Genomic DNA, 26,393 nt, shown 5'->3' with positions numbered 1-26,393 from the left:
GCTTCCCATCTGCCTGGCATATCCTTCAAGGACATTTGCAAGGCTGCAACCTGGTAATCAGAGTTGCCCTTTATTGGACATTATGCTGTTGACGTGCTCTACAGTGGAGGCTGATTTTGGGAGAGGTGTTCTTAAAAGGGTGTTGCAATGACAACTGCTCCTTCCACCTGAATGAGCAAACTAAACAACAATTTCTAATGGAGCTCAATGGATCACGCTCCAGATACACAGGTTGCTCACCTATAACTAATGATCTGGTAGTGATCGGTGGACATCGATTTGACCCTCCCAGACCTCCCCACTGCAGTAGTTCAAGTCTCCATTCTAGAACTCACTTGTCTGTTACTGCAAGGATGGTCGCCTGCTCCGGTGGTCATCCAGGAACTGGAATGCTGCCATTCTTCCCGCCTTAAATAGCAGCCACGTGGTCACTTGGGATAGGGCAGAAACACAACGAGAAGCTGTGGCACTCCACACCAAGAGGCTTCTGTGCAGGTGCAGAACCCATTTCTAATGGATGTCAGTGGATCACTGCCAGAACTTCCCCATTGCTGGAAGTGGAGAAATGATAGAAATTATAAAATTATGGCTGTTGAGGCAAAAGTGTCTAGGGAGATGTTTTCTTTTGCTCTCAGAATGCTAGAACTGTGAATTATTCAATGAAATTGGTAACAGATTCAGGACAAATTAAAGTACTCTTTTACATAACTCAAACTTGAATTCAGTGCCAGATGTGATGTTAGCTAGCATTGGCTACACTGACTTTGAAAGGGCAGCAGCTAAAGTTATTCTGTGGCAGCCCCATTGCTACACCATCAGGGCTGCTGTTAGGGTTGTGCAGCAACCTCATTGGATCCCTGCCTTCAATGGATGGCTGCCTGTCATGCTGGCCATTGACGGTTGCTTTCCATTCTGACAGACTCCTTATCTGCGTTGACACTTCTGCTTCCCTCTCAAAAGGCATCCAAGTCACACTACAAGAAGGAAAGTGTTGTTTCAGCTTCTGCAACATCTTTCCAAATTGGCCAGTTAACCTGACAGTCCCTGTGCTAATTTTATATAAATAGAAACATGTTCATGTGATTTCGTCATGACTCAGAGTGCTTTTGGGTCCAAGTAATTCCTGTGATTCTTTACCCAAGAGCGAACTTTAGAAGCTATTTGAGGGGAGAAATCCACTGTTGGCAATTGTAACTCTACAAAGAAGCTTGAAAGGTTGCAGAAACATATCAGTATATTTTTAGTATGTGATAAATGTGCAATAATAACATTTATAATAATACTATATATGCAATAGCTAAAAGATTTTAAAAACACAGAATATCTAGTATCTCTGAGGACGTTGTATGATTTACCCCAGCATCCACACAGTCAACATATAACCAAAAAATAATAATAAATTGTAGTTACTTCTGTTTAATTTTTGATTGCATTTCCTTATGTTTTCACTTTAGAGTACGTTTTTACAGTAATTTCTTGTTTTGATTTTAAGCCTTGTTTTGCAAGCTTAGAAGATTCTGTTTTACTCTACTTTTGATCTAGGATGTCCAAAAATAGATTGAAAATATTCCTTTATTTTCTGTTGTTTGGAAGCAAGAAATTGAAAAATGTGCTGTGTGAGAAATATTGGGTGGTTGTCCCGCACCCCCTTCTTAAAATAATGTGTACATTCACTACGTTTCTCTTTCAACACATAGCTTAAATAACCAATGGTTTTTAAAAAATCAGTTTATATTTAATGTGAATGAGCCTCTGGCAAATTAAAAGTCTCTCTCTCTTTATATCTATATATCATACACACACAGTGCTTTTTTGTTTTTTAAAAAGATACTTTAACCTCAGCACTGCATGCCTCCAGAGCCAGGCCACACCCCTTTTGTGTCACTCACATAGGGGTGTGGCCAAGTTTCAAAAGTGGCTGGTGCTCTTGTAAACCCACTCCCTGCCTGGGATTGCTGCGGCGGGGAGGGATTTGCCTTCATTCCCTGCAGGGTGCTGTTACTCTTATCTTGGTTAAGAGAGATATAAGCAATTAATACATGAGAACATACTAAACTGAACATACTTATATGCATTTTATAGAAAATTCCAAATGTTCATCATGTTCTCATCTGGTGCAATGTCCTGACTCCATTCTTTGCTGTTGGTGTCTACTGCAGAGAGATGTTTTTAGAGTAGCCATGACTCCATGTATTTTGTAGGGTCAAAGCATAGGAGGGGCAGTCCTACAAGTTTAAGAAACAAAAGTGCTGAAACAGTTTTTGTCAGCAATGAAGCTCTGGTTGGAGTGACAACCAAATTCATCTGTGAAAATGCTTGTTTACATTCGCTTGAAGAAATGGGAATAGTACTTGGAGCATGTTTCAAATGCAGCAGTTTTTCTGGAACAGTCTTCTCGATCGGATACTGACAAAATATGTTAATTGTATCTCTTTCATTTAGTTAAAGTCTTAACACCATTTTTCTGACTTCCATCTCACCGAATGTCAAATGAGCATCAACATTTTCGGGCACTGATTTTTTATCAAGGACATGTGCACTTTGGGCTATATTGTCATTTCCACTATCAAGCAGCCTTTTTTGGACTGATTTTTTCCCAAGGTTCTATAAAAAGCTTCTGGCTCAATTGGAGGCTTCTTTTTACAGTCTTTGTGATGAAGAGCAACTTGCTGAAAGTTGAGGTTTTCAGTTGTTTTGGTGGCATTTTCATAATATGGGCCTGGGAACATTTTTTCTTCAAATAGGTTGTACAAGAGTTTTTGTCTTTTGATCATCCTTGTATAGGCTCATATCACACTCTTCTTAGTCCAAACTTAATTCAGACAATTCTTGAAGGACATCATAGATCAACTCTATATCCAACAGAAATCCTATACTTGTAATTTTTTGCTGTAAGCCCTCATATATGCATTGCTCTTTTTTGTCCCTTGTTGAATCATGCCTTGCTTCTTCAAAATGCTGCACAATGCTTCATAGTCTCCCAAACAGCTAAAACTGATAGAAAACTAGATGCTATCCATTGCATGCTTAAAGTTTGACCAGTTTTTAAAAGCTGAATCTCAATTAAACATGCCACATGCAGAGGAGGCTGTGAAGTTAAATTTAAGAATTGGACCAGTGCAAGTTGAATCATCAGGAAGACATAGATAATTCTTGACTCTCAGTGACTACTCTGGACACATTTTAACTTATACACTAAAACAGAATAGCCAAGTTCTCAAGAAGCTTAGTTAGTATGTTGCAGTAGTAGGTTTGGCGGAAAACTGCAAAGACTAAGAACTGATCATGGGGGTGCATTTACATCTAAGGAAATGGCCAATGAGGCATTGAACATAAACAGACGGTGCCTCACACCCCAGAACAGAATGGTATAGTAGAAAGGGAGATTTGTTCCCTATTTAAAATGACAAGGTACATACTGCAGAATCTAAGATTGGCAAGCAAATTTTGAGGAGAAGCAATCGTGACTGCAAATCATCTACAGAACAGAGTGGCAGCTGTGACATCTTTTGACTTATGGCATGGGAACAAACCCAACCTGGGATGTATCAGAGTTTTTGGATGAAAGGCAGAGAGAAAAGAAATAAACTGAACTGCAGATGTGAAGAAGGAATGCTCTATATACACTAGGAGGGAAAGGATACAGAATCCTTGATTTGGCCACTGGAACAGTGAGAATATGCAATGTGGTATACTTTGATGAAAGACAACAGCCAATCACAAATGAAATGCCAGAAATTGGACCAGATATCCAGATGGAAAAAGAACCAAGAGAAGAAGAAATTTGCATAAGACTGGAGCTAACCAGAGAAACAGAACCAGAAGGGAATCAGAAGTTGAGTCAGAAGTGAGACGCTCATAGAGACCCAAGAAAGGGGCTCCACTCAGGAGATTCTCCTACATGGCCAGAAAAGAAGAGACCCAGGATCCCTGCACATAGGAAGATATTGAAAGACTGCCAACACGTGAAGCTGGAAGTTGGAGAAAAGCCACAGGAGGAGAGAGAATCTCTACACAAAAATAAAACTTGGACACTTGTGAAACTACCCACTGAAAGAAAGTCAGTAGGCTGTAAATGGGTCTTCAAAATCAAATACGGTGCAGAGGGAGATATTGAGTGCTACAAAGCCAGATTAGTAGCCAAGGGTTAATTTCAAAATTGTGGTGGAAGTTTGTGAGCCATTTTCACCTGTCATGAAGCATACTTCAATAAGAACACTTCTTATCATCGCAGCAGCAAGAAAGATGCAAGTTGACCTCCTGGATGTACAAATTGCATTTCAAATCCACCAGGATTAGGCTGTTGAAAAGAGTATTGAAAAGAGGCTTGTATGCAAATTCCAGAAAAGTATCAGTGCCTTGAAGCAAGCTGCTAGAGCACGGATTCTCAACATTGGGTCCCCAGATGTTATTGGACTTCAACTCCCATAATCCCTATTGAAGTCCAATAACATCTGGGGACCCAACATTGAGAATCCCTGTGCTAGAGCATGGAGTGAGAAACTGAACCAGGTGTTACTCAAGGAGGGGTTCACATAAGGAAAGGCTGATCCTGGCCTATACTCAAGATTCAGAAATGACCAATGGACTTACATTTTGGTTATTTGCTATGAAAAGAAGCCAAACAGTCATGATGAGTTAGTGGAGCACTTGAACAAAGAAGTAGAAGTGAAGGAACTAGGAATTTAAAAAATCTGTAGCTTCTGTCTGTTTTCCCCACCCCGTACTTAGAAGCCTTTCCACACTACCTAACTTTGAATGCGACTCTGCTTTGGAAGAAGGCTGTCTTAGTAGACACAGCCGGAGAAAATATAGAAGTCTACTTGGTGGCAGCGGAAGATTAAAATCATGGGACTGGGCCGGGACACAGGCACTATAATGTTTGTGCATTGCTGTTTGTGGCAAGGTTTATACTAACATACACCTGAATACATTTTGTGCAGTACGAAAGAAAATTGTGAGTGGAAACTAAGTGTTTCTGCAGTTAGTGCTATGGAGTTTAATAAGGAAGTTGGTTGATGGTTTCTTAAAAAGAAAAAGAAAACCAAAAATTAAGATAAGTATCATTTCTTTTCCATCTTTATGATCTCAAGCAAAAAGAATATTAGAGTCGTTGCCTGCTCTCCTCCATTCTTTGCAAGGCAGCTGTACTTTCCTTGCTTCCCACTTGTCCTCTATTTTTATGGCTGGATTATTACATGTTATGGCCCTACACTATGTCAAGCTTAATAGGCCCCATAGCAGCTAGCACGCACTGTCGCTTTCTCTCTCTTGAGATGTATGTATGTATATAATTTAAGAAGTACAATGAAAATACTAATCAAATGTTTTTACTTGGCTAACACACACACAAAAAACCCCAAACCCAGTAGTTTAACAGAAGCAGTTATCTTACAATGATCCTGTTTGCAGTGCAAAACCCTTTAATTTACCCAACAGGGCTTCTTATGTTGTATTCTGTTGCCATCTGTTTTGCACAAAATTAGTTTCTGTTGTTCTGTGACTAATAGTTGCATTTTATGGGTCACTTATGCTGTGGACCAAGCAAACCCAATTGCAAAGAAGATAAGAAGCATCTGCAAACCTCATGGCACAAGGGTGCAAGTGTGGCTGAACTGAACAACATGCTTTAGAGTGTTTGTGCAAAGCAAACTAGTTCCACTATGTCTAGATGGGGTGTCCAGATACTGAAGATTGTGCATGCGTCTGTGTTGAGAGAGATAAAAATAATGAATAAATAAAATATTTGTTTGTCTATGTTTATGCTACTCTTGCTTTATCTTTACTCTCACAACAACCCAGTGAGGTGGTTTAGGCTGAGAGAAAAGTGAGTGACCCATTAAAAAACTCTTTAAATGAAAAAACATTATGGAAAATTTGAAATTTAATCATTTCTTTGAATACAGTACTACTCTTCCTCTTATTTTCTATCTCTTGTAGTTGTTTTTTCTCTCTTGATATCTCCTAAGAAGATTATTTTTGCCTCTCTCGTTTAATTCTTTCAGAGATGATGTCATCATCTCCCTGTTTTTTGGTCCTTTGAGGGCCCAGAGGCCAGGCTGTGCATAGGAGAGTGAAAGAACAAATGAAACCCTCCATCTTGCTACGATCCCTGGGTGGTAACTGAGTTCCTGAGCATGGTCTCGGGTAATTTCAGAGCTTGGCCATGCCCCCAAGCTCTGAAATCACCCGAGGCCATGCTCAGAACTTAGTCCGCACCTGGGATCTCAGTGGCAGGGAGGGCTTTTGCTTGGTTTGTTCTTTCACTCTCCTATGCACAGCCTGGCCCCTGAGCCATCAAAGGACCACAAAACAAAACAAAACAAAACAGGGAGAGGGTATTTGGAGAGTACAATGTACCTCCAAATAAATAAAAGGTCCTCTCCCCGCATTTTTCACTGTTTCCCTTCTGAGTGTATTCAAACATATTTTAAGGAATCAGTAAAGCAGCTCTATTTATTAACAGTGATTGGAAGATGAAATGCTTTTAATTTGTTTGACAGGCTGTCTGAGTGCTAAATTGTGCTTTTCAGCTACCACTATGGGGAATCGTTTGAGGAACGTGAGGTCCCTCGTGACTCCCTTCACTGCCCAGTCGTGTGGCCATCGCTCAGCGCACCACCGCCCTCTTAGGTACCCCCTGCCGCGTCAGGCTGCACCTGGAAGTCTGCTTCCAGCAGCTGCAGGGAGTGCCAAAAAGAAACCCCATTGAAGGAATCCAGGAAGCACAACCAGAGCCTCATGTCCTCCCTCATGGAAGCAGTTACCCTAATTCGAAAGTGAGGCAACTTGCATCCCACCGCGGCATCGCAGAGACGCCTCAAGAAGGGGCAGCCCAGGGCCACAGCCTGGCATGCAAAGTTGAGATGGCCAATTAGGGACTGCAGCTGGCGCAGGGTGACCTTTTGGGCCCGTTCACAAGCTCTCAGGAGGTCCCTCAAGGCCTTGAGCTTGTCAGTGGGAAGGTGTGACAACTGACCCTGCGTATCTAGTTCTATGCCCAGGAAGGTCAGCCTGGTGGACGGCCCCTCAGTCTTGTTCTTTGCCAGGAGCACCCCCAGCTCCTGGCAAAGGGCAATGAACGTGTGCAGCAGTCTGGCGCATTGATTAGAGCCCGCCCTCCCTCCGAAAAGGTAGTCATAAAGATAAGTTAGCTGAGGAGTTGAGCTGAGCCTCAAAGGCCATTCAAGAGACAGAGCAACCCATAGGTAACACCCTGTCGATGTAGTACTTCCCCACAAATGCAAACCCTAACAGGTCAAAGTCATCTGGGTGTGCTGGCAGTAGCCGGAAAGCCAACTCAATGTCACATTTGGCCAGCAAGGCCCCAGGCCCGCAAGCCCAGACCATCGCCATTGCCTCATCAAATGAAGTGTAACAGACTGAACAAAGCTCAGTTGGTATACCGTCGTTGACGGAGGTGCCCTTAGGGTAAGACAAATTATGTGTTAGCCTGTATTCCCCCGGGAGCTTTCTTGGGATGCCCTCAATGCTGGCAGGGGAAGCTCGGCAAAAGGGCTGAGTACCTGGCCTAACGCCACCTCCTTGCTGATTTTCCTAGCTACTACCTGCTCCATTCCTGCACTGATTTCAAATTGTGTGTGAAACTATGCCTATGTGGAAACTGGCATGGAATCCCGAAACCCTCGGAAAAACCAGCTTCCAAGTACTGTGTGCATTGTCCGGGTAGTTGCGCAACAGCCGCCGAAGCACCAGAATCCTAATTGGGATGGGGCCCTTTTCCCACACCGCCTCCATGGGCGGCTTCAGGCCCCTTACTCCCACTCAAGTGGTAGCTCCCACCTCCTACTCTAAAACCCTTCATCTGGGGGCAGTTGAGGCCGGCGTGCCGGCTTCTGCAAAAGCCACATTCATGCCTGTACTTGCACGGGGAGTGGGAGCACTTTCTGCTCCTATTGAACTCCCAGCAAACCAGGGGACTTTGAATGCCCTGGGCGCCCGTGGGCAAGGCTGCTGACACTGCTGGAGTTTTGGAAATTAAGTGGCTGCTTTCCACGCACTCCCCTGTGAAGAGCCTGGACGGTGTCATGATCCAGAGCCACAGCTCGGGATGCTGCTTCTCCCATGACAGCCCTGGGTTGTTAGCTGCCCTTTCCCTAAAGGACTTATCATTGCACTCCCACTCATTGCCTGCAAAGTCCATGAATGCCCTATGAATGGTGTCAAAATACTTAATGAGCGCGGGGCCCTTCTCAGGGTACATCTGAGTGACCACTCCCATATATATACTGAACCCGGAAACCCAGTTGTTGCAATTACACTCTATGGGCTTCCTCCTGGTCCACTCCTTGTCCTTTTCTTGCCCCCGCTCCTTGCCCCCACGGGCTCGGGTTCCTTGAAAAGCATTTGGAAGATGTCCATGTACTCGCCTTTCAAAATGCGCTCCTTGACATGAGGCAACAGGTGGTCCCCTAAGGGGACGGGCCCATCATCAGTGTTGCTGCTTGTGCTTGCCGGGGCAGCTTGCGCAGGGGTGGCGCTTGCTCTCTGCTGCCTGGACTCCCCTTGCCAGACCTGATTACAGGTGGCAAGAAGCGATGCCCAGTTCAACGGGCCTGGGTATCACCCGTAAGGCCCAATAGGGGGTCTGCAAGGCAAACCCCATGGCCACACTCCCTGGGGAGACTCACCTGATCCAGACCCTTGTCCTTCCAGTTCCTCAGTACCGCCTCCTGGTTTGGGTCCCACCGGTGTTCCACTGCTCCCTGGACTGGGCGATGGTGACGCGGTCGCCTCGAGTGCTGCTAAGCGGTCAGCAAAGCCCTGCATTAATTTAGCTCACTTCACAGCCCTGGATAGCCTCTGCATGTGTGCGGGAACCCCAGATGGGCCACCTCCCCCACCGTCCCCCGTAGGTACTGTGCGTTCCTTTTCCAAGGACTCCAGGCGAGCGATAAGTGCCCTGATGGATCCCAGTTCACTGTCGCGCTCGTCCTCAGACGAAGAATCCGGTGGGACTGGGGGCCTCTTCGGGATACGGGCCAGCTTCTTGCCCTTCCTGGTTGGTGCCTTCTTGGGGCCCATGGCTGAGGCCTCCCCGAAACCGCCGGGCAAAACACAGGGGTGTGCGCGCGAATCCTAACCTTCTGAGTCCACCACGTGTGCACACAGAGCCCTAATACCACCAACTCAACCCCCTCTCTACTCAGCTACTAAGTGCTGTTGGGAACTGGTCCTGGAGATCTGGCGCTTAAAGAATGCTCCCCCCCTTTGCCGTGCTGCCCCCACCCAGCCTTATTACAAACTGCAACTGCCCCCCCCCCACCCGAGCTAAGACTCCAAACCTGAGCTGGGTTAAGACCCGGCTTGGTGTGCTGCCGCTGGTGCTGTTCTGCTGGCTGTAAGGATGAGCAGGCCGAGCTGCCTCTTCTGCCGTGAGGGGTGGGAGTGGGGTTCTAGCGAGCCCCGCCACACCGCCAGACGGGCTTGGGCCTCGATGCTCAGGCCACGTGGTTCAGCCTGACCCCTTGCAGTGGCCAAAACGGTGGCCGCAATTGACTGGCGCTCGCTAGGGAAGAAAGCCGGGAAGGCTGCAAGCCTGGACTCCGCTGCTACAGCCCCCAGGTGCACGAGCGGCGGCCAAACCTGTAAAAGGCAGCGGGCTTAAAAGCCTGGAATCCGCCGATGCAGCCCCCAGGCGCACCGCTCCGAAAGCCAGGCCACCTGTTCCATGACCGGCTTTGGAGCACTTGCCTTGCATGTCCGACTTCTTCACTGCCGAGAGGTGGACTGATGCCGGCCCAGGCGTGCTGCTGGCTTACCTCTTCCGGCCCCGCCCCGGAAGCCTGCCGGGACCAATGGAAGCTAGCTCCCAGGTCCCGCATGCTTCTCCGAGGTGGGGGCTGTGGGCCCTCAGCTTGAGGTGGTCCATGCGAGCAAGGCGGCAAGCAGCTTGATTATTAACAGTGATTGGAAGATTTGATGTTTTTAATTTGTTTGACAGACTGAGTGCTAAATTGTGCTTTTCAGTAAAATTTACAGGGCTGATTGTTTTATCTGGTCATGTTTATGTATACATGCACTTGCTGTATATGTTAATATATGAATATTGCTTTAAATTACAATCATTCAGTGAAGTAATAAATGAGGACACTAAATATTCCACATTTATTCTCTTCTCTTTCCTAGACATTTGGGCTATTGGCTGCATATTTGCCGAGCTATTGACTTCAGAACCTATTTTTCACTGTCGTCAGGAAGATATCAAAACAAGCAATCCTTTTCACCATGATCAACTTGATCGCATATTCAGTGTAATGGGATTTCCTGCAGGTAGATTAATATCTTATTATTATTTTATTAATAAATCAATATTAATCCATTGATTTAGATTTTCAATAAATTAGCTTCTTAGCATGTAAAACAGGAAGTAAGAAAGTATTACAATTTGTATACAATATATATCCTTGGACTTCTAATTTTATTATTCTTTTTAATTTGTTAATATAATACCATTAATGTATAGGGACCTGCCAACTTCTACCTTGGGCAGGGATTTCCGGGGTGGGGAGTTTGAAAGTTTGAGGCCAACCTGCAAGCCCCCAGAGTATGTATAGCCTTTGCAATTTGTGGACAACTTCTGAGGGTTAATTTTTTCCATCTGGCCTCTCAGGGAGCTGTGGGAAAAGGAGAAGAAGCTGGGAAATTTCAGGCGCTATAGGGTGATAGAGAGGAGAGCCTCGAGTGCTCTCTTTGCAATTTCCGCCTTGGGTAGGGACTTCCAGGGGAACAGTTTGAAGGTTTGGGGTATTCCACAGGCAGGTCATCACCAAAGGGGATGACACTGGGGCGGGGTTACCTTTTCACCTCTGTTTGAGGGTGAGGACATCCAGCTATTTCTCTGTTAGTTCTGGAGTGATCTCTGGTGAGAGGGGTGATAATCCTGTTGACTTCTAAGTTGGACTGGCCATATAGATTGGGAATGGTTCACCCATGCCCATAGGGCTGTGCTATAGTACAGTTAGATCGAATGTGGGAAGATTCACCTGCTTAATGTGTTCTGTCTTTAAATTTGGGAGGCTGAATCTTGTTTTTCTCTTGACCTAGGCCTGGGTTTATGGTAAGGCAGCTGCCAGTAAAAGGGCAGTTCTTCGATGTGGTTTCTGTCTTTTACACCAATGAGCTATGTGTCTGTGCAGAGACCTCGTAGGAACCTAACAAGCTCAATTCTCCTGATTTAGGCCAGAACCTTGCACCCAGCTGCTCTATGCGGCTGTGCCACTCCACATCCCCTCAGTCTTTGTCGTCTGCGCTTCAGTAGACTTCGGCTTGGCAACAAGTAGGACTATTTTTGAATCCTCTTGTTTTTCTTCTGTTTCCTGGTTTTCACACCTGTTGTTGTTTTTCTTTACTTCATGCAGTAGTGTTTTTTTCTTGGCGTTTTTATTTTTACAGTCCTCCCCGCCGCAGACTCCGATCCTAGCCAGGATGGGGCTTTGTGGCCGGCTGGCCGAAAGTTCTATGCCGGGCACAAAGAACTTTAAGAAATGTGTTCGCTGTGGATCTAAAATCCCTTCCCCCGATACTCATACCGAGTGTCTTCTCTGCCTGGGGGAATCCCTGTATTCATTGCCAGAGGTTTACGAAGCAGGCTCAAAAGAATAGGGCTTCTCACTTGCTCACTGCCCTGTGGGACTTGGCCCTCTGTTCTTCAGAGGCCTTGTTATTGAAGCAGTGATTTAAAATAGCTTCTTCGAAGCAATCAGAGCACTCGGACTCCGCTCCTTAACTGGCCTTAACTCCCGGCCTCGGTACCGGTATCGTTGATGCCTGCTTCGGACCTATCCATGGTTTCAGCCCCTTCTGTGCCACTGGAGGACTTGCCTAAGTGAATTTTACTTTTGGTGGATGTCCTGAATCGGGGGCTGGAGGCCGTGATGGGTTGGATGTGGGCTACTAAACTGAAATTGAATCCAGACAAGACGGAGGTAATGTTGGTCAGTAGGAGAGCCAATCGGGACGAGGAGATTTTACCGGTTCTGGATGGGGTTGCACTCCCCTTGAAGGAGCAAGTACGCAGCTTGGGGGTATTACTGGACCCAGCTCTGCTTTTGGAAGCTCAGGTGGAGGCGGTGGCCAGGGGTACCTTTGCACGGCTTCGGCTAGTGCGCCAGCTGCATCCCTTTCTCGAGAAGGCAGATCTGGCCACGGTTACCCATGCCTTAGTCACGTCAAGGCTGATTACTGTAACGCGCTCTATGTGGGGCTGCCCTTGAAGAACATCTGGAAACTGCAGTCAATATATGCCCTATATTGGACATCAGAGGCCTAAACAAACACTTTGTTTACAAACGTTTCCGGATGTTGTCATTACCAACTGTTTTTGCCCTGTTGGAAGAGGACCTGAGAGACGCGTACTATCATATCTCCATACGCCTTCAACATCGCCATTTCCTGCATTTTCAGATAGGAGGAATCGCCTATCAGTTCAAGGCCTCACCGTTTGACCTGACAACGGCCCCGAGGGTCTTTACAAAATGTCTGGCCCCTGTCGTGGCGTTTCTACAAGAGAAAGATGCCATATCTAGACAATTGGCTTATCCTAGTGGGTCTGAAGCAGGCTGCTTTGAGCTCTCTCAACACAGTCATAGATACTCTGCTGAGCCTGGGCTTGCAGATCAGCTTCGAGAAGTCCCAGCTGGATCCTGTCCGCAGGATACAATTTATAGGGCTGATCTTTGACACCAGCTTGGAGAAAGTCTTCCTCCCGGAGACCCACATAGAGACATTTGTACAGCTGGCTGGAAGGCTGCAGACCATGCACTCGGCACAGCGCCTGTTAGGCCATATGGCTGCCACATGCACGCCTTCGGATGCGCATCATTCAGAGGTGGTTCTTGGATGTGTTCGACCCCCTTCAGGACTCCGTTCAGTTGGAGTGCATGCCTCCTTAGCTGGTGTGGGAAGCCGTGGCTTGGTGGGTCAAGCCTCATCATTTGGACCTCAGCTCTCCCTTCCAGGTCTCTCCTCCATGCTGGGTGATTACAATCGATGCATCGGAGCTAGGATGTGGCTCTCATTTGAGCGATTATTGCCTGAGCGGCCATTGGACGTTGACAGAGAGGGGTAGCACATCAACTACTTGGAACTGTTGGCCATATTCCATGCCCTAACGGGCTTCTTACTCATAAATGCAGGTTGTTTGGTGACAATTCAGACTGACAATACAACAGCGAAAGCCTGTATAAATTGGCAGGGAGGCACGACCTCCAGGAGCCTTCTGTTTCTTTCAGTCAACCTGTGGCATTGGTTTGTAGCACATGTGGTGATGCCTCATGCGGTCTACATCCAAGGGAACCTGAATGTCCAGGCGGACATGCTGAGCAGACTGAAAACGGTTTCCCATGAGTGGATCTTGGACCGGGGTGTCATATTCGCAATGTGGGGGGCTCCGGTTCTGGATGTCTTTGCATCTCGGGACAATGCTTAGTGTGCGCTCTGTTGTTTCAGGGGAGGGGAAGGAGAGGGCTCGCTGGGCGATACTTTTGTCCTGTCCTGGAGTGGCCCCTACCTGGAGTGGCCCCTACCATTCCCCCTCATACCAAAGGTTCTTCACAAACTGAGGGAGGACTGCTCCAGGGCCATCCTGATAGCCCCTTGGTGGCCCAGGAGGCCTTGGTTTGCAGCTCTGAGGTGTGTGGCAGTGACTTGGGTGAGCCTTCTCGCTCTACTTTACCTGCTGTCGCAGTAGAAGGGTCGGGTGCTTCCATCTGGACATCCAGTCCCTGCACCTGATTACCTGGAAGATCCTTCCCAGTGAGACTCAGGGACATTTTGCTGGTGGCGAGAAAGCCCTCGATAAGGAAGTCATATGGACATAAATGGACTCGTTTCTGTACATTTGCTATTCAGAATGGGTTTGATGTTCTTAATCCATCTGTTCAAAATGTTTGTTCCTTTCTGTTATCTTTGAAAGAATCTGATTTGAAGCTCTTCTCTCTGAGTACATTTGGCAGCCATTGTGGCGCATTTGCCCGCCTCTCGGGTTTCCTGGTTCAAAGACCCACTGGTAAAGGGTTTTCTGAAGGGTTTATCGCATGCTTTACCGGATGAGCCTGTTATGTCACCGGCTTGGGGTTTGTCAGTGGCTCTGGCTGGTTTGCTACGACTGCCCTTTGAGCCTTTGACTTCAATTGATCCTCGTCTCCTGACGTGGAAGGTTGCCTTCTTAGCGGCGATCATCTTCGCTATGAGGGTAAGTGAACTGCGGGCCCTGAGGGTTGATCTACCGTACCTGCAGTTTCATAAAAATAAGGTAGTGCTCCTACCAGATGTACAGTTCCTTCAGAAGGTAGTTTCTACCTTTCATCGCTCCCTACCACTCACCTTGCCTACATTTTTTCAAAACCCTTCATCTGATGCAGAACGCAGGTCGTACTGTTTGGATGTTCGAAGGGCATTGTCCTTCTATGTTCAGAGGTTGGCAGAGTGGAGGAAAACTCCTTTGTTTGTTCTGTATGATGGGCCTCGCAAAGGCTTGCAAGTTTCTGCTCATTCCCTGTCTAGGTGGATTGTTTCTACTATTGAACTTTGTTGCAATTTGGCTCATAAACAATTGCCTGCAATTGTTAAGGCGCATTCAGTTCAGTCCATGGCAGCTTCTGTTGCCTTTGATCGTGCAGTCCCTTTGGACACTATCTGTCAAGCAGCTACTTGGGCTTTGCCCCATTCCTTTATTTGTCATTATGCCATTGATGCCAGGGCACTGAATGATGCTAGGTTTGGCAGGACTGTCCTGCAATCTATTTTCAGTTGATGTACCTCGTTTATTTAAAATAAATTCTTCTTGCAGAGTGCATCGTTGTTTCCATTTGTTCTCTCCTCCTTGGGTGCTAGCTTGTTATGCGCCTGTTGGTGTAAAAGACAGAGACCATGTCGAAGAACTACAGGTTGCCTACCTGTAACTTTGGTTCTTCTAGTGGTCATCTGTTCTTTTACATGCTCTCCAATCCTCCCCGCTGGGTCTACTGAAGGCGGACTCCATGACTGAGGGGATGTGGAGTGGCACAGCCGCATATGTGGAGTGGCGCAGCCATGCGCACCAGCCAGCGTGGTGTAGTAGTTAGAGTGCTGGACAAGGACCGGGGAGACCTGAGTTCAAATCTCCATTCAGCCATGATACTTGCTGGGTGACTCTGGGCTAGTCACTTCTCTCCAGCCTAACTTACTTCACAGGGTTGTTGTGAGGAGAAACTTAAGTATGTATTACACCACTCTCAGCTCCTTGGAGAAAGAGCGGGATATTAAAAAAGTGTGTGTGTGTGTGTGTGTGTGTGTGTGTGTGTGTGTGTGTGTGTGTATAAATATATATATATATAGTGTGTATATATATATAGAGAGAGAGAGAGAGAGCGCGCGCGGCTGGGGTCGGGGTTCCTGCCTAAATCAGGAGAATTGAGCTTGTTAGGTTCCAATGAGGTCTCTGTGCAGGCGCATAGCCCATTGGTGTAAAAGGACAGATGCCCATTCTATGAACCAAAGTTACAGTTGAGCAACCTGTAGTTCTTCTCACGTTGCTTGTGGTAGTGATGGTGGTAATGTGTGCTTCCCTCTTTTGTGAGGGTTAGAAGTGTATTGGACTGCCTTAGTGGATTTGGCTGCTAAGGCTAATTTGCTTGTTGGGAAAGGACATGTGGTTCTGGGGAGGCCAGGGGAGCTTCAATTGGTTGTGCGATATGTAAAGGAAGATATGGAGGTGGGGGTTGGATGGTCATTTCTGGGAAATGACCCAGGCACAGACAGTTGTGAGCTTTTCCTCCTTTGGACCTTCAGTCTAGTCCAGGGTTGCTAGGGTGAACTGGCACTGTGAAGGTCCTGTTGCTTAACACTAGCTCAGTAGATGAGCATGCTGGCCTGCCTTGTGTGATGGAGACCAGGCTGGATGAGGCCTAGAAGGTATGGGTCACCCAGTTATATCCTCCAGGTTTCCTGAACCAGCAACAGGCCCATCTTAAGGGTTGGGGAGATGGAATTGCAATAATCTGTTGTGAATCCATTCCCCTCTCCAGATGTCTGATCAGACAATCTCAGAATATTAAATCTTTGTTTCTGATGGTGGACCTCAAAGAACAGGACAGAGCTTCTTTTGATGTGCCCACCCACCACCCCACTGCACCTCAATCTCCCTGCCTGAGCTGTTGAAGGTGGTCTTGGGGGTCCTGTTGGGCTCCCCCAGACTGATTATTTTGGGAGAGTTATATGTTCACACTGGGGATGGCATCCTTCTGGTCAGCCTCCCTGAGTTGAAGCTCAATGGGTCAGTCTTGGACTGATCCTACTGGAAAGGTAGATCCCAAAAAATTGTGTTAGGGAACTACTGCTAGAACTATGTCTATTGGCCTGTGGATCCCACAGGGATCTATTCTTGTCCCCCTTGTTTAACAGCTGTATGAAACCACTAGTGGGGAGATCATCTAGAGAACTGGGCTGTGGTGTTATCAATATGGAGATAGCTCTTTCTCATATGCCATCTGATCCCAGGGAGATGGAGAAGATTCTGAGCTGGTGTTTGCAGGCTGTGATAGTCTGGATATGGGCTAACAAGCTGAAACTTAATCTGGAGAAGCTGAAGGTGATAGTGGTTAGCAGAGGGGCCAGTTGGAGTAGGAGGAGTAGGAGGTTTCAACCTGTTTCGTATGAGGTTGTACTCCCTCTGAAGGAATAGATTCACAGCTTGGGGATCCTCCAATCTTTTTTTGCTCCTGAAGAATCTGGTGGTGGTGGTGGCTATGGTGATAGTGGCCAGGAGTGCCTTTGCACAGCTTGGCTAGTTCACCTGCTTTGCTCCTTATAATCCATGCCTTAGTCACATCACATTTGGATTATTACAATGTACTCTATGCGGGCACTGTCCTTGAAAAGCAGGTATTCAGAAATTACAGTAATACACATTTGCAAAATGTGGCAACCAGGCTGATATGTGGAGTTGCCTGCATTTGCAATAGCTACCTCTCTGTGTCTAGGTAGAATTTAATAGGGGTGTGCATGAAGCACATTTTGCATTCTGTTCTGAGCTCAGAATGGAGCGTAAGATGCGTGGAATGTTCTAAATGGCATGCTTCTGCTCTCTCCACATGCATGGTAGCCATTTGCGTGGTGGTGCTGACTATGCAAATAGCCACCGTGCATGTGCAGAGGCCAGAAGTCCGCCATTTTGGATTACAAAATGGCGGTCAGAACAGGTCAGAACATTCTGAGCTCTGAAGAGGCCTCCCCACTTTTAAGAGTGTTCTGTTCCAAGCTTGGAACCCTCAAAGTGGCCCATTTTGAGGTGGAACGTTCCAACCCTGGAACATTCTGCACATCCTTAGAATTTAAGGTGCCAGTGATTACTTTTGAAGTGCTAAATGAGTTGGGCCCTAGTTACCTGTCTTCTGCCATTGAGTATACCTACTAGTGTAATATGAAGACTGCAGGCAGCTCCAGATACCATTCTGACTGCCACATTTGCACCATCTGTAGTTTCTGAATACTAATTTGACAGGGAAGGCTCAGCCCCACATGCCTCACCCGAACATACAGGTCTGGGTGTTTTGTTTTTTGCTGATTGTCCTCAGGCTGTAGAGCTCACTCTCAGATGAGATCCTCACGGCTTCCTCACTCCTAGTGTTTTAAAGAGTGGCCTTTTCATTCAGGCCTTTCATTCAGCCAGTAGGTAGCTGTCCTCTAACTTCCTTTTAGTTAGTTTTGTAGCATGTTTGGTTTTTAACTGTATTTTTAATGATGTTTTATGTTCTACTTTGTTTTAAATTTGTTGTTCACTGCCCTGGAGTCCCAGGATGAAAGGTGATGATATATAAATGTAAATCATCAATCAATGTACTTTATATGGCACTTTAGTTTAAAAAATGAGAGACCCTACCCTGTGGAGTTCACAATCTAGAACTTCTAGAAGGAAGAAGGCAGAGAAACAGGAGGGGAGTGGAGGCATAGTAAATAGGGAAAGTATGTGCCATTAGTTCATATACATGTACTTAGGCTTTTTTTTCCCCCAAAGATAAAGACTGGGAAGATATTAGGAAGATGCCAGAATATCCTACACTTCAAAAAGACTTTAGGAGAACAACGTAAGTAATCTGTATCTAGAACGAATTGTAATAATGGTTTCAAAACATGATTATGGTGATCAGCTTTTACTGTCTCATTTCTTCTTAGTTTTAAAAATGCAAGTGCTTTCCATGTAGGAATTTTGAAACATGTCAGGCAGTTCTGAGTTTATGTTTTGTTTTGATATATTCCTCATTGGAATATATAGTAACAACAACGTTCCCTGTTATCAAAATGAATTGCAAGTGCAAACATTAAGAAAAAAGGCTAACATAAATAAATTGCCAAAATTCCTATGTGTGTGAACAAAGACCACTATACACACTGATAAATAAAAGCTGGCAAATGTGCATTAGTAATAGTGTACTTTCCCACCCTTTTTGATAGTGTATCACCCTTGTGATTTTCCCCCCCATTTAATTTTCCAGGTATGCCAATAGTAGCCTCATCAAATATATGGAAAAACACAAAGTCAAGCCTGACAGCAAAGTGTTTCTTTTGGTAGGTTATTGTGCCAGTATTGTCGTACTGTTGTGGATTGTTTTATTTTCTAACGTTCACTTATTGTGTTTTGAAAGAAAATAAGGATGCAGATGCACAGATTTAAAACTGTAATGCACTGAAAAGCCTGCCTCTTTCTTGTGTAGCTGATGTCATTAATTGTTTGTTTGGGGCCAAACTATATGTGACACTAAAAGTTGTATTGAGCGTCCATTAAAAAAAAAAGCCACAGGGACCTCCCAGATTTGATGAAGACCATGGTATGGGAGTTAGGGGTTTAACTCTTGTCCCCATGCTGTGTTCCCAACACTGCAGTTTGCCCTGAAAGGGAAGTTGCCAAATGGCACCATGCTGCCATCAGTTAATCCTCACTCCCTCCACATTGTGGCTGTAATTCTGATTGGGTCTTCCTGAAACTGCTATTGCCAATACAAATTGTAAATAAAGGAGGAGGAAAGAAAGAAATAGAAAAGATGGGAGCAGGATGGTCTGCATACCACCTAGAGATTTCTATATTAGGTGGTATAGAAATTTAATAAACAAATAATAAATAAATAGTATTTTTTCATATCATTTGTAATTTGGCCCTGAGGCTGAAGTTTTAGGAGTAATTAAAATAATAATAAGTCACTATACTTGGATGGCATCCATTGAAGAGTTCTTAAAGAACTCAAATGTAAAATGTATTATCTCCTCCTCGATTCTAGGAGACAGTAGTGAAGCAGGTCTTCTGGAAACATGCTTTCTGGGAAAATGGGCTTTCTGGAAACATGTGGGAAACTATAGGAAACAGAATGCTGGACTTAGAAGTACCTTTTGTCTGAGACAGTCTTCTTATGATCTTCTGTCATATAGTGATGGACATCAGAGAGACCACTAAGTTTCATCCTTCTCTCAGCTGCTCCCTTTTCTGTTGTATTCAAGTATAGGCTTTTTGAGATAGTTAGAGAGAATACATTGTCCTTCATCAACTGCTACATTTGTGCTTGTAAAAAAATAACCAGAATAAACTGCAGCATCTTCCCTAAGTAGCAAATCCTCATTTTGTTTCTTTAAGTTAGTTATAACTTAATACTAGAATTCTTTTGGCATTTATGTCAGTCAGTTCAATAATGATATGCATATAAGCTAATCTCCACTAACGCTGTATTAAACAGCTTCAAAAACTTCTCACTATGGATCCTACAAAACGAATTACCTCAGAGCAAGCTTTGCAGGATCCCTACTTCCAGGAGGACCCACTGCCTACATCAGAGTAAGTCCCTCTTTCCTAACCTTTACATTTCTACCTCTCTGCTTAACAATGATTTCTGTCATCTGTGTTGACCATGTAAATATGTAAAAATAGGCTGCTAACCAGAACATTTGTTTGATTATGTCTCTGAAATGCTTACATCATGAAGCAAAAGTTTGCTTTCTTCATTTGGTAAGAGTTGGTGAATGCACAGAAGGAAAGCAAAATGCTACATTTTATTCCTTGTCTTTCCTAGGAGGCAGTCAATTTGATGTAGGTCACTAGCTGGACAGAGATTTCCCTGTAAGTTCTCAATAAATAAATAAACGCATGGCCTCTCAAGAGAGTCTGTACTGGTGATGGATATCCTTTCTTGCATTATTTCCAGATCTTTCTCTAAACACAGACTTTGAGTTTATGCATCTACATGATTCATAATGTAGAGACCTACATACTTCTCTAGGATGAGTACACTAGATTTGCTTAGATTTTGCTTCAATTGTCGTTGTTTCTGTCAGGCTCATTGATAATCAGAGGCCAACAAACAAACCGTGAACAAAAATGTACTAGGCAATCTTTCAATAGCAACATTGGGGGAAATGTGTGATTTGAAAAAGCCTTATAGAGTAGAGATGGTAAATGAGATAAACAAATCTTAGCTTTAGATGCAGAATTCTTCTTAGGCTACATTTACAGTATGGATTTAAGCTGGTTTGATTGCCATAGCTTCCTCCTAAGAATTGTAGGAAATACAGTTTCATGAGTATAGATAATTTATTTCTTAAAAACCCACAGTTCCTTGGTTTGGTTTGGACCCATGACAATTAAACAAATTTCAAACCGGATTACAACTGCAGCAACTGTAGACATACTGTATCCTCAACTGTGCTATATGTGACCAAGAAAAATTGTCTTTTTGTTTGTTCGTCATTTAAATATCTATAGATGTAGTAATTCATTTGCTGCTGTTTTGTTGTTGCTTACTATCTAAAGAGCAGCAGTACTAGGACCAATACACTAATATTTCATACTTTATATAAATGCAAGGTTGCAAGCTAAAGCATGTGGTATAACTCAGTTTTACATTTTCTTTTTCAGTGTTTTTGCTGGCTGCCAGATTCCTTACCCCAAACGAGAATTTCTCAATGAGGATGAACCAGAGGAAAAAGGGGATAAGGTATAGTTCAAAGACCACTTTACTATTGGCAGAAGGAAACTGGGTCCTTAGTAGAGAAGCTGACAGAGCACAAGGTCTTGTCCAGGAATGTGTGTTCAATGCAAGACAATCCCAGAATTCTGTCTGAGACATCATTAAAAACGATAACATTTTCTTGCATGATAACTTACTAAGAATCAGATTGCTTTCGAATGAACAATGTTCAGTAAATTTAGAGTGTTAGTAACATGTGCTTGGAAGAAGAAGAAAGGGAAAAGGCCTCATGCTGTAATCATCTGTGTCTGGTGACGTCTTTTAAGAGCCTGCATATGATGAGAAATATCCCTCCAGCTCTTTATGCCCTATATTCTTTGTAGCAGGGGAGCCTGACTTGATTATTGAAATATTTGTGGCTTCTGTGCTGCAGTTCCTTCACATATATTCAAGGTTCTGGGAGAGAGTGCACATACACATCACATTTTTTCTAGCCATATTTTATGGCTATTTTTTTCTAGCCATATTTTATGTCTTAGGGTACAGAGTTCTCAGTATACTTGGTGGAGGTCCCTCAACTGTGGAAGTTCCTTCCCTTAGAGTACTGTTAACATGGTATATTGTGCCAACACTGTAATCGTCTCATGAAAATTTGAGTATACTGCTACTAAAATATTTACAGCCTTGGCCTTCTACAGTAAATTTGCTGCAACAGAGTGTTATAGGAACTGCATGTTTGTGTTTGTGAGAATACCTCTTGAACACAGCATGCAGGCATGTGCTGGTATTCAACCCTAAAGTGTGCTAATTTCATCTGTTGTGTAACTTGTAGCATGCTGGTGATTAATGATAATCAGTAAATGACTTTAATTAGTGTAAAAGTTAGTCAGGCTTCTGATTATTGACTGGTGGGGAAGTTGTCCTAAAGGCATTTGATTGCAATGGCTTATGGGAAGCTTATTTATATAAGTGTTGTATAAACATTGACCACATTAGGGGAGGGGGTGGAGGGATTAAGTTGGCATTTTGAAACAGCCTCAAAATCAAAAGAAATTGTGTTTTTACAAGTTGCATTAGTTACGCAAAAGTATAATAGAATGTTTGAATGAATAATTTGGAGCTTTTGCTTAAAAAACAACCACCCAAATGTCCTCAAACTTTCCAAGGAAGAAAGAAAAATCACCAGATCAGAGAAATAGATTTGCATCACTCACCTTTGTCACGTAAATGCCCTGGAGTGAGAGCCTCTGAAGGTACTCCACAACTGACAGATAAAAATGTTACCTCTTTAGTATGAATGTGAAAACATCTGTCTTGTATGCCCTCTTCTCTAGTTCTCTTTATCTCTGATGCCAAGCCATTGCACTTCCTCTTTCATGTATGAATATAGTCTTAGTTCTGCTTTCAAGTTTATCCAACCTTTTCTCCAGTGGCAACTGCTCATGTGAATGGTATTCATACACATATGAACCGTACAGAACAGCTTGCCCAGTTGTTCATCCTAATTTCTACTATTATACTGAGATAGTATCCTTTGCAGTCATGTGGCAGTCTTTACTATTTTCAGTGAAGATAGATGGTGTTGGGCTTTAGTTCTTTGGTATGAGGTTGAGGAAACAGTATCCTGATCCACCTAACATTTTTTTCCTTTATGATGTCCTCACCTAATTCACAACTTTCTTTTTCTTTTCTTTTGATATAAAATTTTGTCTGTGCACTGCATTGCTTTTGCCCTTTGGACATTCCCAGTGAGGTAATAAGTAGTACACATGGCATTTCAGATCAGGTGAATTTATAATCTGTATACCCAATTCTGGAGTGTGTGTCCCTCCCTCCTTTTAAATAATATTTTGTTATATTTTAAATCACTGCAACTATTTATTTATTTATTTACATCTTTTTATACTGCCCAAAACTTACGTCTCTGGGTGCTTTACAATAAGATAAAAACATTAAAACATTAGTTAAAAACAAACACAACAAATTTAAAACACAATATTTTAAAATTTTTAAAACAATATTCTAAAACAACATTAAAAATAATCAAAACAGTATCAGTTAAAAGCCTGGGTGAACAGATGCATCTTTAAAGACTTTTTACAAATTGTCAGAGATGGGGAGGCTCTTATTTCACTAGGGAGCGCATTCCAAAGCCTCGGGGCAGCAACCGAGAAGGCCCATCCCTGAGTAGCCACCAGACGAGCCGGTGGCAAATGCAGGCGGACCTCTCCTGATTATCTCAGTGGGTGGTGGGGTTCATAACAAAGAAGACGTTCTCTTAAATACCCAGGGCCCAAGCTGTTTAAGGCTTTATAGGTTATAACTAACCTAACCTTGTATTTTGCCCGGAAACATATCAGCAGCCAGTGTAACTCCTTCAATACTGGAGTAATACGGTCTCTCCTAGATGACCCAGAGACCAGCCTGGCTGCCACATTCTGGACCAACTGTAGTTTCCGGACTATGTACAAGGGCAGCCCACATACAGCACATTACAGTAATCCAGTCTGGAGGTTACCAGCAGATGTACCACTGTTTTGAGGTCATCTGTCTCAAGAAACGGACGCAGCTGGCGGATCAGCCAAAGCTGATAGAAGGCACCTCTGGCCACTGCCTCAACCTGGGACACCAGGGAGAGACTTGGACCAGAATCACCCCCAGGAACAGACAGATCTGTTCCTGTGTACCTGTGTCCACCACAACCCCAAGATCCCTCTCCTGGTCCGTCACCGACAGCTCGGATCCCATCAGCATATACTTGAAGTTGGGGTTTTTCGTCCCAATGTGCATCACTTTACACTTGCTAACATTGAACCGCATTTGCCATTTTGTCGCCCACTCCCCCAGTTTGGAGAGATCCTTTTGGAGCTGCTCACAATCTGTTTTGGATTTCACTACCCGGAAGAGTTTGGTATCATCTGCAAATTTGGCCACATCGCTGCTTACCCCTACTTCTAGATCATTTATGAATAAATTAAAAAGCACCGGTCCCAGTACAGATCCCTGGGGGACCCCACTTCTTACTTCCCTCCATTGTGAAAACTCTCCATTTATACCTACCCTCTGTTTCCTGTCTTTCAACCAGTTAGCAATCCACACATGTACTTGTCTCTTTATCCCATGACCGCTAAGTTTCTTCAGGAGTCTTTGATGAAGAACTTTGTCAAAAGCTTTTTGGAAGTCCAGCTAGATTATGTCAACTGGATCACCTTGATCCACACACTCGTTGACACTCTCAAAGAAGTCCAAAAGGTTGGTGAGGCAAGATTTACCTTTGCGGAAGCCATGCTGGCTCACTCCCAGCAGGGCCTGTTCTTCTAGGCACTTTACAATTTTATCCTTGAGGATGCTTTCCATCAATTTGCCTGGAACGGACGTTAGGCTAACCGGCCTGTAATTTCCCAGATCGCCCCTGGATCCCTTCTTGAAAATTGGTGTTACATTTGCTACTCTCCAGTCCTCTGGTACAGAGCCCGATTTCAGGGATGAGTTAAATATTTTAGCAAGGAGGTCGGCAATTTCACATTTGAGTTCTTTGAGGACTCTTGGATGGATGCCATCCGGCCCTGGTGATTTGTTAGCTTTCAGTTTTTCCAGACAGTTTAGAACATCATCCCTTGTCACTTCTATCTGACTCAGCTCTCTAGCCTCCATCCCTAAAAGGCCTGGTTCAGGAACAGGTATATGCTCAGTATCCTCTGCCATGAAGACAGATGCAAAGAACTCATTCAGCTTCTCTGCAACCTCCATATCCTCCTTAATAATCCCTTTCACTCCCTCATTGTCTAATGGTCCAACTGCCTCCCTGGCAGGTTTCCTGCTTCTGATTGCACAAAATCCTTAAGTTTGCGTAACAGCATTACACTTGCGCAATACGGTACTAGCCTGGAACTCAAGTTCCTGATGTATTGGAACGCACCTGAGTAGCATCCTTGCTCAAGCACACTGGTAGCCAGGATGTCAACCAATATAGATAGTGGGCAGAGGACCTTGTGTAGATTTCAGAATTCTTCATGGGAATAAACTGAAGAAATGACCGCCCACCCGCCCCCCAAAAATAACCCAACTCAAAATAGCCATCCATAATCTCTGTGTGTGTCCCCCACCCTTTGATCCCCTAGAATCAACAGCAGCAGAACCAACATCAGCAACAAGCAGCACCTCAGCAGCAACAGCAAGCAGCACCTCAGCAGCAACAGAACAGTACCCAGACAAATGGAACTACAGGGGGTGGTGGAGCAGGAGGCGGCGGCACTGGGGCGGGTCTCCAGCATAGCCAGGACTCCAGCCTCAACCAGGTGCCTCCAAATAAGAAACCACGCATAGGGCCTTCAGGCACTAATTCAGGCGGGCCTGTCATGCCTTCGGATTATCAGGTACTGGTGGTCATGCTTGTTTTTTTTAACTCCTGCACCCTTTGTTTCTTTTAAGGGGTCAAAAGTAAATGAGTTGGAAACTGCTACAGTGAGGTGATCTTGTTATAGAGCACTCGCTCCCAACACAGCTATTTAGATTCCGTACTTTCAAGGGCTGTGTCCAATTCAAGCACTGGTGTATATGGCCCTTTACACGTGGTAGAAAGTCCATTACTTTCCTGTGGTGAGCTCTTCGGCTACAGCAGAGCAGATCCAAGTGCTCCACTATATACCCAAATAATGCTGACCTGATTTTATTTCATTTATTATTATTATTATCGTTAGCAACAGCCTGATACACTGAGTGAAGCCTTTCCCAGCCTGGTGTTAATAGGAAAAACTTCACTCACCAAATTTCTGTGTTTACAGGGCAGGGTATGAAGTGCAAAAATTCAATCAGCTCATTACAGGTTGATGGTGTTTGGGAATTTGGGTACATGGTGCGAAGCTCATATGACCCAGCTCAGTGCATATTAATAGAGGGCTCTGTGAATTATCCCTAACATAGGGCTCATCCACATGACTTTGGCCATCATAATTGCAACAGTCATATGATGGCTGCATTATGCAAAATTGCTAGCATATATTCGTTACTACAGATAAGTCTTTTCATTAAGAAGAAGGCAATGCCTTTCAGTGTTGTTGAAAAGTGATGGCTGAGCTGTCAGTACAGCCATTCCTAGGCACAGCAAGTCCTGCCATCCGGCTGCCAAATGAATCTTTGAAGCTCTGCTTGCTTACATTCAAACCTGTCTGAATAGTTTGGGGTTTTGCTTTAAAGATCCCTAACCCTAATCCTTTCCTGGCCAGTTCTTTATTCTCCTTTTTAAGATGCTCCTAGATTGAGATTCATCACATCTAAAGCCAAAGTATTTATTTGTTTTTACTTTCTCCCTCATAGATGCTCTTCTGATATATCATATTTCTGTTTGTTAAATCAGCATTCAATTTATACTATTCTTTTTTATTAACTACATCCTTCTGGGATCCAGAAAATACTTGTAATGCATTCTGTTTGCAACTTTAA

The 26,393-nt window shown here is 44.4% G+C and overlaps 1 protein-coding gene across 5 annotated transcripts in view; it reads left to right on the top strand.

Annotated features, from left to right (window-relative positions):
• CDK19 (cyclin dependent kinase 19) overlaps positions 1 to 26,393 on the top strand; it is a 185,653-nt gene that overhangs the window by 152,645 nt on the left and 6,615 nt on the right. For 4 of the 5 annotated variants that reach the window (XM_053303258.1, XM_053303347.1, XM_053303425.1 and 1 more), the window contains 6 exons: positions 10,150 to 10,293; positions 18,017 to 18,086; positions 18,495 to 18,567; positions 19,725 to 19,822; positions 20,900 to 20,978; positions 25,073 to 25,327. In XM_053303258.1, coding sequence (XP_053159233.1) covers positions 10,150 to 10,293; positions 18,017 to 18,086; positions 18,495 to 18,567; positions 19,725 to 19,822; positions 20,900 to 20,978; positions 25,073 to 25,327 — 719 coding nt within the window. Of the gene's footprint in view, positions 1 to 10,149; positions 10,294 to 18,016; positions 18,087 to 18,494; positions 18,568 to 19,724; positions 19,823 to 20,057; positions 20,105 to 20,899; positions 20,979 to 25,072; positions 25,328 to 26,393 lie in introns of those variants that run through there. The other variant, XR_008317905.1, reaches the window with a different exon arrangement.

This window comes from Hemicordylus capensis, chromosome 1 (assembly GCF_027244095.1).
Source record: "Hemicordylus capensis ecotype Gifberg chromosome 1, rHemCap1.1.pri, whole genome shotgun sequence".
Taxonomy (NCBI): domain Eukaryota; kingdom Metazoa; phylum Chordata; class Lepidosauria; order Squamata; family Cordylidae; genus Hemicordylus; species Hemicordylus capensis.
Note: the sequence above shows the minus strand (reverse complement) of the source record. Positions and strands in the feature narration are given on the sequence as shown.